This window comes from Panthera uncia (assembly GCF_023721935.1).
Source record: "Panthera uncia isolate 11264 chromosome C1 unlocalized genomic scaffold, Puncia_PCG_1.0 HiC_scaffold_4, whole genome shotgun sequence".
NCBI lineage: Eukaryota > Metazoa > Chordata > Mammalia > Carnivora > Felidae > Panthera > Panthera uncia.
The window spans coordinates 33,087,747-33,104,495 of NW_026057585.1; the positions used below are offsets into that span (position 1 = coordinate 33,087,747).

The 16,749-nt window shown below is 38.9% G+C and overlaps 1 protein-coding gene across 9 annotated transcripts in view; it reads right to left on the reverse strand.

Annotated features, from left to right (window-relative positions):
* CLCA2 (chloride channel accessory 2) overlaps positions 1 to 16,749 on the reverse strand; it is a 65,680-nt gene that overhangs the window by 12,139 nt on the left and 36,792 nt on the right. For all 9 annotated transcript variants that reach the window (XM_049616874.1, XM_049616873.1, XM_049616872.1 and 6 more), the window contains 7 exons: positions 14,998 to 15,225; positions 12,025 to 12,255; positions 11,052 to 11,229; positions 10,081 to 10,187; positions 7,839 to 8,063; positions 4,796 to 5,066; positions 1,319 to 1,489 (listed from right to left, as the gene is read on the reverse strand). In XM_049616874.1, coding sequence (XP_049472831.1) covers positions 1,319 to 1,489; positions 4,796 to 5,066; positions 7,839 to 8,063; positions 10,081 to 10,187; positions 11,052 to 11,229; positions 12,025 to 12,255; positions 14,998 to 15,225 — 1,411 coding nt within the window. The remainder of the gene's footprint in view (positions 1 to 1,318; positions 1,490 to 4,795; positions 5,067 to 7,838; positions 8,064 to 10,080; positions 10,188 to 11,051; positions 11,230 to 12,024; positions 12,256 to 14,997; positions 15,226 to 16,749) is intronic.

The window sequence follows — 16,749 nt, forward strand, 5'->3', positions numbered from 1 at the left end:
GGAATGCGGCCTTATTCTACCTGTTCTCCCAAGTTCCTAGTTCCTGTCACCTAGTAAGCCTTCAAAAATGTTTAATGTATAAATGAAAGAGGGAATATTTATTTACAAGTAAGGTATTATAGCTACATATGAAATCATATCTATGAAGTAAAACCACATTACCTTGCAATTTGATTTACATTGGTTTCAAAGTAACCCAAAATAAATATATGAGAGAGTAAATTATATTTTAGACATCACTAAAATTATCAGGAGATGCAAATTCACTGGAGCACCTTGATTATTTTCTACTTAAAGAACAAAAATATAGAATCATGTGTCCAAATGATTAATTATTGCTGATAAAATACATTAAAATTAAGCAAAAAGATTCTGCAGTTTTGGAAATAAGAATGTTTAAAAATGTTTTCTGAGATTGTTTAAGATGATTATAGCATATTTTTGTTTGTCTGTTATACTTTAACGTTTATTTATTTTTGAGACAGAGAGAGACACAGCATGAACGGGGGAGGGGCAGAGAGAGAGGGAGACACAGAATTGGAAGCAAGCTCCAGGCTCCGAGCCATCAGCCCAGAGCCCCACGCGGGGCTCGAGCTCGCGGAACGCGAGATCGTGACCTGAGCCGAAGTCGGACGCTCAACCGACTGAGCCACCCAGGCGCCCCTGTCTGTTATACTTTAACCACTGCTTCCCTTCAGGAACTATAATAATGGTGTTAAGAAAGGATGTGTATCTTTTACTTATTTGGTGCTTTTATCTTGAAGGAAGACAGGACATTTTCAGGAATAACTCAGTTGTCTGTAACATCCAAATCCATATTTATTCAGGAACTCATTTTTGGTGTGGATCGTCTGGGCCATTTGTTTTTTTCTTTCAACTGCTAATAACTTTTGCCTTTTTTTTTTTTTTTTTTTTTGCCTGAAACCTCTATAAAGGAGATACAGGAGCTGTAACTGAGATAAAACACAATAAATCTCTATCTGTTAGTAATTCTGGTGAAACAGCCACAAGAAAGAGGCCAAACTAATGGCTGCAATGAAGACATAAAAATATCTGTAGGAATTATCTATTACCTTCCTGTTATCCACTATCATGAATCACTGAGAAGTGAAGAGATGGCCAACAAATTATGCATTGATGTAAGCATAAAGAGTTTTGAAATTCCAACTCTCTCTTTCCGTCACTCCCCCCCCCTCTAATACACACACACACACACACACACACACACACACACACACACAAACACACACACACACACACACCAGAGATGTATACATTAAACGAGGTTTATTCAAACACCAGTGCTGATGATTCTTACCATTTGCTATGTAACCTGGTACGTACATAGCACGATTCCCGGGAACAGAGTGGGCTAGGCCACTTTTGCTGGAGGAGTAACTGACATGCACTTTCAAGCTGTAGCTACCATTTACAGCAAAGGAGAAAAAGTACCTCGAGTAAATTCCATCATTTTTTATAATATCAGCACCTGCATATATATAAAAAAAAAAAGCTCAATGTCAACACTGTCATCATAGTTGATTACTAATATTTAATTAAAATAAATATGCTTTAAAATAAAAAATAGGCTTTACTCCCCTGGTTCTTTCCATTTTAGCTTATACTGTCGTGGTTCTAGTTACTTTTAATATTAAAATCCAGTGGCTCCTTAATTTCTCCCTATGATTCCTAAACCTCTGAAAAATTATTCTCTAAAGGGGAATGGACCCTATTTCAGTGCTAATAAAACATTTAATTATCAACTTTAGAGCTCTCCTTATCGTTATAAATAATACTAGTTTTTCATGGAAACCAAGCATATTCTTTTTGTTTATGAGAGAGACCCTTTTGAGATAAAAGCTATTCTGTTCCTAGGAAATAAATAGAGATGCTCATATACACATTTCATAAAATTGCAAGGGGTTTATGAACACCCTGCAGCCCTCATTGGGGAAAAAAATTCTGGTAGTCGATTAAGTTGTGTGAAATTATTTAATTTTCTCATTACAGGGTACATGGAACTGTTCTAGATTCTAAGGGGCTTGCTGACTTGGAGGTTGACAGGCTTTGTTTCTGTCCACTGTGCTTTGCTTTAGGAGGCATTCTGAAAGCTTGGCCAGTGCTAGGTTTCTTTCCTTTTACGCTGATCCTTAGAGAGCAGTTCATGTCCAAACCAAGTCCGTGACTGAATGGGGGAGGCAGGAAGCCTGGGAGAGTTAGACTACAGGGTAGCAGTGGACGGCAGAGCTCAGCCCAAGTGCAAAACACATTCACTCTTCACGTGCAGATGACCACCCTGGGCAAATGGCTTGTCCTATCCTAGAGTCAGTTCATACCACATACTCCACTTTGGACCCTAGCCCTGTATCACCCCTGCAGTGTTCCTGAATCCCCACTGTGGAGGCAGGGCTGCTCCTTAGCATGAGAAAAGTAGGAGTATATTTAATTAAAATACAAAGTGCTAAGCAACTTATTATCATAGTAGGTTTAGAAAATTTTCTTTTTATTTTAGAGAGAGAGGGAGAGGGAGCACAAGTGGAGCAGAGGGGCAGATGGAGAGAGAGAGAGAGAGAGAGAGAATCTTAAAGCAGTCTCCATGTGTAGTGTGGAGCCCTATGCGGGGCTTGATCCAATGACCATGGTATCATGACCTGAGCCAAAATCAGGAGTTGGACATTCAACTGACTGAGCCACTCAGGCATCCTGGAAATTTTTTTTGTCTATTGGGAAGAAATGAAATCTTGGTATTTAGTGGTTTACTGAGGAATCAGGTCTACCTTTGTTAAGAAATGATAAAGGAAAATCTTTCTGCCACAGTTACCACCCCCACCTCCCTTAATCCCTGAGTCAGAAAGAAATGGGAAAGAACACTAGCTCAGGTGTCATGGGACTTGATTTTGAGGTCTGGATCTGCCACTCAGTAGCTATGAAACAACCTCTCTGAGCCTCAATTTTCTCATCTGTAAAACAGGGACAACTCATCTCACAGGGCTGTTGTGTTGAGTATTTCAGAGTATTCATGAGAAAGTACATTTTAAATTGTAAAGCATTTCATCAGTATACATTTTTATTATTGTTCATTAATTTGGAAGCAGGTAAATACTGCTTCCATTATAAAAAGAAGTGTTAGCTATGTACGTGTGTTTTAAGTATTGGGTTTAAAAAAAAAACCCTAAATTTACCTAAAATGCCTAAGAAATACTCTCCATTGTTTCTTTCATTAGAGCATAAATGTAGACAACAAATAAATGAAATGGTTCCAGGGAATAAATACAAAAGTTGTTGAGCTGACGTAGGTGATCTTTCCAAAGAGTACAGGAACTATTCTCCAGGCCAGCCCACAGACTGAAGCAAAGGAGAAGTGTTCTGCAAAGTGCATTTTTGGACTATATACAAAAGCTAAAAGGTGTGGCCATGGATAAGCAATCAGAGCATGAGAAGCTCATTTGGATCCATTCCAACAGGCAAAATGAGAGGACTTCTCTGGTGTCCCTCTGAGATAGGCTTGAATTGAAATCTTTCAAAGGAACTTTTGTTTCATAAATGTCATACAAGTTTGCCATGGCAGGATGCTAATGTGTTGCCAAACCTAAGATTCTTGAAAAAGAATGTATCTTTGAAACACCGGAGAGCAGGAGTATGGTTTTATTAGTAGATCAAACACTTGGAGCTGTCAACATAGACTTCGAGGTAAATTCTCATTCTGAGGAAAATTCTTATTCTTTAGGGAAAGAACAGAACAGGAAAGATAAAACAACAAAGGAGTTTGTTTTTAAAAGTCAAAAAGAGTCCAGGTGCTGCTCTTTCCTGGCCTGATGCTGTGCGGTCTGTGATGTATGATGATGAGGCTCTGAACGCCATGTGCAGAATGAGTGCTTGAAGTCGGGTTTTGTTTTCTTTTACTTTGTTTTCCCAGTGGTTGGTAGGAGAATCTGTGGTGTGATTCCACTACGCTTGCTGGCCTGGTGGTCTCATGAGCAAATCGCACATGCAAACACACTGGCTCTGCCCTCCTATCAACCCTGCTATTTGGCTAAAGAATAGTCTAGGGTTATCTCCTGGGTCACAAGTTCCAATTTCCAATTTTCTCTTTATAGCTGGGTCTGAGGAGACTACTACTGCATCTCACTTCGTGGGTTTTCATTTGTTATTTTAATTTTCTGATCCTATTATTTCAGTGACTAATACAGCTGGTGAATCTTAGAGGAATACGGGAATTGCCACAAGGACGTATAAGCCTGTTCTGTGTGACCTCATTGTGTTACCAGTGTCACTGGCCAACCAAAAGCCAAGACCTAGGTGTCAAGCTACTTCCTCCCACCCTTTTGCTCACCCCACAGCCACACCAAGGACCCTCAAGGGGACTCTTCCCAAGTTCACATTCTCTTTCCTTGTGCAGATGTGACCTGCAGCTACTCAGTATGTCAGTGATTCTCTGAGGACTTGAGACCCTCAAAAGATTGGATGAGGGGCGCCTGGCTGGCTCAGTCGGTTAAGCATCCAACTTTAGCTTAGGTCATGATCTCGTGGTTTGAGGGTTCGAGCCCCATGTCGTGCTCTGTGCTGTCAGCCTGCTTCAGATCCTGTGTCTCTTTCTCTCTGCCCCTCACCCTCTCTCACACTTTGTCTCTCTCCCTCTCTCTCTCTCAAAAGTAAATAAACATTAAAAAAATTTAAAAGATTGGATGGGAAAAATAATTGAAGGAATTTTACAGATAAGCTTAAGATCGATACTGCAGCACCCTGGCACAACACCTCTTGAGAACATGAAAAATGACAAGACATTGCCTGTTACCTGCTCCATCGTCAAAAAGTTTCAGCACAACAGGATCTGCAGTCTCTGGCTCAATTGTAGCCGTTACAGTGGCATTAAGAATGGGATAAATCCCCTTTCTTACATTTGCGTAAATCATCACAGGGTGGGGAAACTGGGGGCTGTCTCTTTCCACAAAGACTTCCACAGTGGCAGGGGGCATGGCTGAGCTGGAGGCGCGAGAGGTCACCGTCGCCTTCAAGGCTTGAAGAGAATGGTGGGTATTGTTCAGTGTGTAGGTCCAGAGCCCAGGCTGCAAAACAAAGCTTTTTTGTTTTGTCAAGTGTGAAGAAAAAAAAAAAAAAACATCCCTCAGTTTTAAAGCATGAGCCTAAGCTTCTAGGGTTTTACTCCTTGTTTTGTTGATGTTGCATTTTTTAAAGGAATTACAAACAAATGTAGGAAAAATTATATCGGTGAGGGTATTACAATTCACCATTTACATGGCTTTCACAGCACAACCCACTTTTATCGTTAGGTAACTCTTCAGGGAATTTTACCATGAACTTATTTGTTGGGAGGACACATTTTGATTCATACTTTTAGAAGATAATGATGAGTGTCCAGCCTGAAGTATTTTGCAAATATTAATTTGAGCCCCTTCACCCAAAAGAAATTTCAATGTTTTTATTCCTTTTCTACAATTGAGAAAATTACAGCAAATTAAGTAAACAATTATGATTTATGTGAACGCCTGGATTTAAAAAGCGATAGCATCCTTCCTTCCCTCCATGTCCCTCAACCCCCACCCCCAATATACAGAAATCTTAAGCAACAAAACCCACATACACTATTAGAGACCAAGAAAAAGAGCAATATTTTTAATAAGTCAGGATCCTACAACGTCTGTGTTAATTTATAGAAATATTGCTAAATACCATTCTAAGAAATTCTAAATACCATTGCTAAGAAATTTATTCTTTGGATGAGATTATACATGAATGTTTTCTTTTTCCTCATTCTTGCTGTTACATCTTATTAAACCCTGGACATAACAGGAGTAATGAAGTAGAGCTTGAGGGAAAAGAGAGAAAGCAAGGGGTTAACTTGTGACTCAGTGTGGAAAGTTAAGGTATCACCACACCCTACCCAGCCTTCTTCACTGGAATTCATGTGCGTGGCCATTTTCTTGTGAAGTCATGATTCGCAATACTTTTTTTTTTTTTTGTAATCATAACATTAGTAATAGACATCTAGCACAGATCTCTGTATCAAAAACTTCTCTTTGGGTGTAATATGTGTTTTGCTACAGGGCCCCTAAGAGGTCAGGCAAAGGGAGCAAAAAGTAGGTAAAGTGTTCTTGGCCCTTGTACAAAGAATATGATGTAAAAAGAACGCGATGAGTCGGGAGAAAAGTAAGGAGGAGCAGAGCAGAGGATGTTTGGCAAGAGGGTTAAGAAATAAGCTTGGGCAACAGTCAGAATGTCAATGGCCTGATATGTAATAGTAACCACATGGATTTTATCCTGAGACCACCAATGAGTTTTGAACAGGAGACAAGGTTTGGTCAGATGTATGCTTCAGAACAATCACCGGGGTAGAGGTGAAACCCAGAGGCAGGGAAGCCACAGCACAGGTTTCCACAGTGACCTGGGAGCAGGAAGGGCCAAGGATGCTAAGGACTGCACTCAGGCAGTGCAAGAGTGGGCCTGAGCAATCCCCCAGCCTACTTGGACCCTTTAGTGGTTCCCTTTACCTTTAGGGTTTAGGTTCTTCTTGCCTTTCCTGGCATACAGAGCCCTTGCTGACATAGCTTCTGTTTATGTGTTTAGCCTCATCACTTCCTCTCTTTCCTGCCCCTAAATCTCCAGCCTACATGCTGCTGTATAGTTCATCCATGTTGACCTACTCTTCTATGAAGAGTTATAGAATTATAACTCTTTAATTATAATTTAATTATAATAAAATAGAATTATTTTTTCTGAGCCTTTCTATGTGCTCTTTCCTCTGCCCAGAATGTCGTTGACACCTCTGGCCCCTTTATTCTCCATATTTCCGTTTTGATGTTTTTACTTCCAGGAGGCCGTTACCTTCCCCAGAAGTCTGTGCATCCCTCCTGGATGCTCTGAGTACCCTGTTCTTATTCCTATCATGGTGTTTTATTGTAAAGCACCTAGAACAAGATCCATCACACAGCAGATTTTCAAAAATGTATGTATTGCATATATTCATATTATAAATTCTAGCTAGATTTTTCCCCAAGCCTATAGATAACTATGTCTATGTGAACTTTATAAAGAAGAAAGCAAGCAAAAAGAAATTATACTGCATACATATTAATATCTACTGTTGAAGAGAGAAGACTTTGGTATCCATTATTTAAATTTTTAAAAAATTTTAATGTTTATTCATCTTTGAGAGAGAGAAAAAGGGAGAGAGAGAGACAGACAGAGAGGGTGAGCACGAGTGGGGGAGGGGCAGAGAAAGAGGGAGACACAGAATCTGAAGCAGGCTCCAGGCTCTGAGCTGTCAGCACTGAGCCCGATGCAGGGCTTAAACTCACAGACAGTGAGATCAAACCTGAGCCAAACCCGAGTCTGTGAACTCAGGGACCTCAGCCAAAGTCAGACACTTAATTGACTGAGCCACCCAGGCACCCCTCCATCATTTAAAGTTTTGAACAAACCTTGTTTTTTTCTCTTAAATTAAAAAAAATTTTTTTTGTTTATTTATTTTTGAGAGAGAGAGAGAGACAGAGTGCAAGAAGGGGAGGGGCAGAGAGGGGGAGACACAGAATAGGCTCCAGGCTCTGAGCTGTCAGCACAGAGCCCGATGCGGGGCTCAAATTCACAAACCATAAGATCATGACCTGAACTGAAGTTGGACGCTTAACCGACTGAGCCACCCAGGCACCCCTTTTTCTCTTAAATTTTTAACATTCACAAAATGCCTTTGTATAAAGTAAACTTGTGATGTATCAGAATAGCATTTCTTTACATAATGCATTTAATTAATTATGTGATTCAGTTGAAAGTCATGTGCTTGACCAAATGTTGTCATTGTGAACAAAGCTCACAGCATCTACCTCAGCAGTTCCAGGAATGCAGAGGCGAGCAGTCCGCAGAGCTGGGTTAGTGATAAAATCACTTGTGTAGTATTTTCTTCCATTAGGATCAACTAATGAAATTTCAGGGGGACCACTGGTCTGCCATGTGACAAGAAAGGTAGTGTCATTGCCCACACTGTTATCCACAGTCACGGTGTTTTTCAGTTGATGGTGAGGTTTAACATTTTCACCCGTACTTTCAAGCTGTTCAAGAGAATACAAATATACATGAAAGTTTCTAGTGGTAGGCGTAAACATCCCATCTTTTTCTTTACTTCCAGGACAAACAAAAATACATTGGCAAAAATAAAAATTACTAAATTCTGACAGGTACTGTATTTATATAAATCACTTTTCACAAAATACCTCGCCAGTGCAAAATATTGCATATTATAGAAGTACGGAAGATATAAAATATTGTCATAGTTAATACAAATGTCTCTTCATTATTTTTTACCAATTGATTTTAGCTGTTCCCAGACTGTCTGTTATCCAAATCAACATTAGCTTCAGATCAGCAATTAACAGGCTTTAAAAATTTTTTGTTTGTGAATGTGCTTCAGTGGTTTAATTTATATATTATCTCTCCAGATACTTTTATATATTTTAATAAGAAATAAAACGCTGAGTTTCAGGGAGCTTGGGTACATTAGAAGAATTATTTAGCCATCTGCAATAAGCCACGTGAACACGTGTGTGTGTGTGTGTGTGTGTGTGTGCGCGCGCATGTAGGTGCACGCATGCAACACTTACAGAGTACATACAAGTGATGGCACTGAGCTAAATGCTTTACATATATTACTTCACTTAATCCTTTTGAAAACGCTTTAAGGTGACTACTGCTGTTAGCCACATTTCAGAGATGAGACAGAGCCTTAGAGAAGTAACATGTGCAGTGTCACATACAAGGAGGTGACACGGGAATAGAGCCCAGGCCAGCAGACACCAAGAGACCCTACGTTGAATCACTGTGTATCCACAACACACACAAGCGTAAAAATAACTTTGGACATTTTTATTTATTAAATAAATACACTAAGTAATGCGCTGCAATATTGCTCAAACTCAGAAAGCACAAAAAATTCACTGGTGGATGACAGCAAAGACACTGTGGATTATTTGTTCAAATCCATCTTATAAGTATTTGTAGACTGCTGACTACTGGGGCACATTCTGTGCCCTGGGCCTGAGCTGCTGAAGGGGATATAGTTTCTGTCCATAGTCTAGTGGGGCTAATGACATACGCTGGGGAGAGGTGGCCACGTTTGAGAACATAAGGCAAATTTCAGCCATATGAATAATATTTTGTTAAATTTTTGAAAACATTTTTAAACGCTTGTTTTTATTTCATAGCATTAAAGAAGAAGTCACAGGGTAGGAAGATTATTCAGAAGAGCCAAATGTAATCTAATTTATAAATACATGTTCTCATTTATGATTCCCCTTTTTTTCACTTCTAATGATAAAATTGTGGTTATTGTCTTTGCTGTGTACATATAATCTTCATGTTAAATATTTTCTAAGAATAATTTAACTGACTTCATTGCTCACATCAAGTCATTAACTTGGCAGGTTAACTTACCATCTGTGAGGAAACAGCAGATGCAATTTTGTTCAAACCCTCAGTTATGTTCAAAATATCTTTAAAGTACTTAGAAAAAACTTGGCCCTTTTAAATGGCTTGATTAGAGGAAGCCTTTGTGAGCAAAGTCAAGTAAATTGCAGTAGTCGAAGAAATATTTAAATTTGTTTAGAATTTAATGAAATAGTTGATGTTTTTAACACAAGGGAGGAGGTTCAAAGAAGTTTTTAAAAAAGCAAAAAAAAAAAAAAGTAAAATGGATTTTGATTGATGGAAAGTTATTATAGAACTAAACCTAAGAAACAGTTTCTTATTTGTCATCTTGGTCTTACCTCTACACGCCCCCCCCCCCCCCACCCCCCCCCTCCCCATTTTGAGCCACTAGGAAGGAGCAAGTTCTGCTTACAGACTTTAAAAGGCCAAGGTAGCAATTTTCAGGAAATTACTACTAGGGTTGAGAAAAACAGGCATCAGGTAACAATGAATCCTGGCTCTGGTGACACCAAGAAGCTCTTTTAAAAGCCTTCTGTGCAAGAATTGTTACATATTCCAATAAGGTTAATGAGTGAGTTAACACAGTTCATTTGTTTTCCTTGCTTCCTTCTCCCTGCCCCCCAGCCCCATTGAGGAAATTCTGACCTGAATACGTTGTTGAAAAATGTCTCCGGTTCCAGAGGGGATTCTACTGAAAGCATCAATCATGCTATTGGAGTTTGATTTATCTGGAACAAAGAACTTTACACCTCCTGAAATACATGATTGGGATGTTAACCATTAAAATGTGTAAAATAAAACAAAAAATAATATGTGAGGTTTTTTGCAACAACCTTTCCCATGTAAGAGGCTTAGTTTTGGGGAAGGAGGTGTAGCACTTGGCTGGCATTGCATGGCATCCTGCCAGCCACATGGTGAGCAGCAGAGGTGAGTAGTTTTGTGTGTTCTGTTCGCGGCTGTAATGTCAAGGTCTACACCTCTGTCTGGTACTTGATAGAAACTCAATGAATATTGTTTGAATAGTCTTGTAATGAAGGTGATTCCTAGACACTCTAGGTTCATTGCTATCTGCAGTGCTATATGTTTACACTTATGCTTACATTCTGAAAACATTGTTTTCAAAAATAATTCAATAAAAACCTAACTTTTAATTTGTAAGTCAGCAATACTCATTTTTATTGGCTATAAGGAATATAAGATAAAATTATTCCATGCCTCATTTAGAACAAAAAAAAGATATGGATCTTACAATTTGGTATGTGTCCTTATCATGAAAGTTAGTGTGTTTACTCTTAAATATATTTTTAGCTCTGTGATTATACATGCTCAGATTAGTTTAACAAAAAATTATAAAAATTATATTTTCATTGGATGTATATGATTGGCACCTTCTAAGGAAAATCTTTAAAGGTCAACAAAATTTTGGCAGATTTTAGCAATGATTTTTGTGTTGTTTTCCTTAAGATAGCTGTTTCTATTTGTCTTTTTCCAATTAAGCCACACATTCTATTGTCATAATATGAGCTTCATGGTTGGGAGTATTCAAGTTAAAAGGCTTTGAATATTCAATTTAAAAGGAAATGCTCTAAAACATAAGTGTTTACAAATATATTTACCTGTATGATGTGATAATTCCTCCAGGTTTTCGACCACAGATGAGCCCAGGGCAATGGAATGAATGGTTGAACCACTGCTGAGCACAGTAAGTAAGCAATTGCCAATGTGCTCATCACCTCCACTGGTCACTAATATCATCACAGAGCCATGGGCTTTTCCATTCAGTTTTTCAACCACCTGAACGTAGAGTATCAGTCATTTGGAAGGAAATGTAATTCAAGTTGCCATTGAATGGAAGAATTCACTCATTCCAAATTCCCATCAGTAAGGCATATGCCTCTTTGAGATCCTCTGTGGCTTGCTGCACTCCAAGCCCATCCCCATTCCATCCTCAACTCACCTCATCAAAGGACTTGTCACTGTACATGCCATTGCTGGATTGCTTGTACAGAGAGACTCTTTCTGTTTGAATCATCACAATATGCCCCTAGTTTAGAAGAGGGTCCATGATAGAGGAAATGGGGCACATTCTTGTATGTTATCTCTGCCTCTGACATCCGGTGAAAGACCAATAAGAGGCCTTAGAGAAGTGGTTCTCAACCTTGGCTACACATTAGAGTTAGATGGGTCTAGAATTACTATAAGCAAAAGCCAGACATTACTGATTTTGACTGGAAAACCCAAGCATAAAAATGGCTACAGTTGGGCCAATCACCGAATGCAGAGGGTCAGTGTTAGAAATTGTCCAGATGATGCTGAAGTTCCCCAGCCTTGGCCAGCGTATTTATTTATTTAGTCATTCCTTCAACTAGCATTTATCGAACAGCTAATATGTGCCAGGTACTTTGCTAGGCACATGGGGTTTAATGGTAAACAAGACATGGTTCCTGACCTTAAAAATAACCCATTGTTACTTTCCTATCAGTGTGATGACCACACTGTAACAGATTGCCCCATATCAGAAGGAACCTTAGCTATAAAATGAAGGAAAGGAAAGTGATGGTGATTTGGGCATCGCGTACCCAACTGTACCTCAAATCCCTTCTTAAGCCCTGAGCAGACGCTGGTTTGTGCTTCTGCTGACACAGTCGAAGGCAGATGTGAAACCAACAGCTTTCGGTCATCATCACTGTTAATTTGGTGTAGTTGGGCTCTGATCTCCCCTTTGCTGTTGAAACTGACAATGCCCACAAAGGTATGAATTTCAACAATCTGCATCAAGTAAAATTCTGCTGCCTGTTGCAGTCGAAGGAGTCTGTCAGCCTGTGTCCCAAAAAGGAAAAAATAAAAATAACAACCTTTGGTTGGTAGACAAAAATATGACTCAGCAACCTGGCAAATATCTCTGCCAATCATTTAGCAGTGTCACATTGTAACTTTTTGAGTTTTATAGAGTGACACTATGCTGGAATCTTGTTTTATTAATTGCAGGCTCGAAAATAAATGTTTTTCAAGGAGGGCAGAGGGGTTGAGAACCCTACCTCCAACAAGCTGTTCATATTTACCGCTCTCTAAGAACACATATTCCCACTATTTCTCTCCAACTCAGAATTCGAGATCTATGAAACCAGTTTAAACTAGATTTGTAACTGCTTCTTTTAAAATCCAGTCTGGGTAAGAGGAAACGTAATATTTTTCCTACTTATTAAAATAGGATTGTATGAGATACATACATGGCAGTAGAGATAAACCTGAGTGTTAACCAGTTGAAAAGTAATATTAGTGACCAGGTTTGGGCATGTGATGTTACTGATGTTCACTAGGTTCACTAGGCTGTGGGAGCAGCAAGCTGAGCTTCAATGACCCCCCGTTCAGTGAGGACTGTGGTCTCTTTCTCCAACTTAGACATCTCCCTTAATATCTGGATCTACATTTCACATTGCTTCAGAAGCATCACAAATTTCATGTCCCACAGGTATCTCAAACTCTACACACTTTGAGTTCATTGGCTCCCTTTCCAAATGGGAAATGATGCTTCCGAAGCAATGCGGAATGTAGGTCCAGATATCAAGGGAGATGTCTGAGTTGGAGAAAGAGACCACAGTCATCACTGAACAGGGGGTCATTGAAGCTCAGCTTGCTGCTCCCCCAGCATCATTAGATTGTGAGCATTGTGAAGTAGAGACTATGTTCTGTCATCTCTGTGTCCACCAAGCAAGCACAGTCCAGGCACCTAATGAAAGAATGGCTATGGTGGTTCAAGGACAATATTGGCAAGAAAAGGAAAGGGAGTTTGCTTTGCTGTGAGTGTGTTACTTTAGGTTTATTTCCCTTCTACTAACTTCACATCTTCTCTCAAGTACAACTATCCCTTTCATTCTACCTATTCTTGCTCAATAGAGGTAGCTAGCCAATATCAATTACCCCGAGACCATCTTTAGAAGATCATGGCCTAGTCAACCGTAGGTGGGCAAGATTACAAAATTATCCAGATGCTGAATGTATTAGTGGTGTTCCTAATATTTCAGAGACAAATTGAAAAAGGCAAATTTTCCAGGACTACTGATCCAGAGAATATAAGAGGATAGACTCTTCCTTAGGACAAGTTCTATGATTAAATAATACTGCCACTTTTGAACCAAAAGCTTCATATTCATTTTTTCACTTATTCCCCCTCAACAACTTTATGAAATAGATGGTGGTGTGCTGGTAAATGTTTTTCAAAAACTGGCTTTCTGGCAAAAGAGGGAGAGACACCCTGATCTGTTGCAACTGAAAATCTCTGTGGGATTAACTACTCCCACCATGGTTGATTTCAAGTTGTCAATGTGATGTCACTAAAAGCAGAATTGGGAAGAGATGTTGACCAGATACAGGTGACCGGAAGTAATCTTAAGAGCACAGATTGGGGGTCAGCAGACATTTTCAGAAAAGGGCTAGAAGTTATTTCAGCTTGATGGGCCATATATTCTCTGTTGCAAGCGCTCGATTCTGCTGTTTTAGCACTAAAGTGGCCATAGACAAGATATAAATAAATGAGTGTTGCTGTGTTCCAATAAACTTTATGGAGACTGAAATTTGAATTTCATGTAACTTTCACATATCATGAAATATTACTCTCTTGACCTTTTCTAAACCATTTAAATCGTAAAATCCATTTTTAGCTTGTGGGCTATGCAAAAACAGGTAGTGAGCCAAATTTGGCCCATGAGCTGTTGTTTACTGACTCTGGGCATAGATAATAGTAAAAAATAGTAGAAGAATATTTAGGAAGTGATGACTTTTGAGCATTTATTATATGTTAACAATTTTATTTAATTATAAATCTACATGGTTTAATTTTTAATAATGGCTGTATTTAACTACTGCTTGCAAATTTCCTAAAAATTTAACTATTGACTTTAAGAAACCAGTATCAGCTGCTCCTGTCACCACACTAAAAGTAGCTATTGTAATCCCTATTTTACAGATGATAAAATAGTTCAAGAAAGTTATTTTGGTCTTGACTATAGAGACAGTAAGTGAAGAAGCCAGGAATTAAAGCACATCTGCCTGGTTCCAGAGATTAAGCTTTTAACCACTATCTGAGAGCTATGAGATTTTCAAAAGAGGATTTCTGCAAGGCTCCTCGATTACTACATGACTGAGGTATGGTTTTCCATCCATGGTGACATGGGAAACATAAACACAATGGATATGCACACTCTCTGCAAACCCATAGTCTCTTGCCTCCGCTAGGGATATGTACCAGTGAGTGAAATGTGGCCAAAGGAAATTTTGTTACATGTCAGAGTTTTATAAAAAGGTCTTGGTTGGAAAAAAGTTGCAATTAGTAGCAAAACTCAGGGCTAGGAATTACCTGTGGCTTTCATTTATCTGCTTTATCTCAATTTCTGGCCTACATTGTGAATTTGTTCTTCTAGTCCCTAAGAAAAGATGAAATGCATGAAGATTCCAAACCTTTGGCCTCCCCTCCTCTGCCCTTACCCTCTGGAAATAAAAAGAATTAAAAACTGATAGAAAAAATGGTGAATGGTTTACAGCCATTAATTACCAAAATGTTACCTCTTCCATTTTACTGGACACATCCAGCACTAAACAGACCACTTTGTCACCAGCCTGAATAAGGGAGAATACAGGAGGAGGTGGAAGCCCAGTCCCATTCATGGGAAAGCTATGATTGAAGTCAGCAGAGTCTGTGATTACATCCCATGCACTTCTGAGGCTGCACATTTGGTTCTGTAGGTTTGGAGCTTCTTGATTGTGGGTACGTGCATCACAGAATTCAACCACCTATAAATAGAACAATGCCTATCAGAAAATGAAGGGACTCTTCCCATATTAGACATACTTCTCATTCTCAAGCAACTAAAGGTAAAAGGAAAGGTGAGCTGAAAGATGAGAAATTAGAAGTGCCATAGCAGTCCTTTATTACTTCAAGAATGACTTTGAGTTTACAAATAAACGTTGGCATCCTTTGCTTGAAACACTGGCACCTCATGGTACTTGCAATCAGTCTCTATTATCGTCTATTTGCACTTGGATAACAGAGAGCAGACCGTGTATATATATCTCAGTCTTAGGAAAACAAAACAATCTCCCGCCTTTTTTTAGTACGATAACGTGTTAAAGAAAACACCCCAGAAGATATTGTCTTGGTCAGCCTATTCCTTGAAATTGTATTTAATGACCCACCTGCACCTTTATTTATTGATCAGTCAACATAAATCGATCTAGTTCAAATATTGATCTCGGTAACAATAGGATGAGGAAAAAAAACAACTTAAACTTACTTCCTGGTCTTTCTCCCCATTTTTAAATATAGATATGGTCTATTTAATAATACTGAACATATGTCACCCCTTTTAAAGGTATGTTTCACATTGCAAAATGATGTGTTACCACCTCCTCCCAGTGGCTATATTCCTGTAGAGTAGCTACTTCGTGCTAACAGAAACATGGGAGCTTAGAACTAGCAGACACCTAATAGACTTTCCAGTTCTATCTCTATTTTCATAGAAGAGGAAGGTGAAGTTTCAGAAGGTTAATAATTGCTTAAAGATATTCTCAGTAGCATGGGGAGACAGGAGTAGAACCCATTTTTGCTGTCATAATTTCTTTGTTTTTAACTCCTTTCTGTTTATTTCATGACTATGAAACTTCTTGGATTGGATAGTAATGATTAGGTCTTTCAAAGGTTCACAAAGATAATGCCTAGTCACAAACATTGTGGATGAATACATGGAATCAAGTTGGGTTCAGATATTAAGGCTATAAATTAAAAATATAATGGATCAGACAAGAAAAGTGAAAAATCACCTTAAAGTTACAGAAGGACTCCTAGCCTTGACCAAAACCAGACTGAAGAAAAAAAAAAGTTTTCTAAAGAAAAGAATGTGTCCATCTAAGGGACACTGGTCAGCCGTGGAAACAGAAAACTTCACAGGGGCATGTGCCCATGTGCTCCCAGTACCATGGAAGGGAGATGACACACAGACGTGAGTTTCAGGTCTTTGTGAAGATGGATGGATATATCCAGTCATGAAGGCTGATGCCATTAAACCTCTGTACCACCAGTCTTCCTCCTTTCTGATTCCATTCTCTCAGAGAGGCTTCTGGGGACAATTTGGCTGTTTCATGCTGCTTCCTCTAGAGAGAGAATGAATTGGCTAGAGGATGCAAGGATTGGATCCCCATGACAGAGTACTATTTTTAAACAATAAATTATTTAATAATAATAAATTATAAATAATAAATTATTAATAATAAATAATAAATTATTATTTAAAAATAGTGTTCTGGATTCATACACTAGGC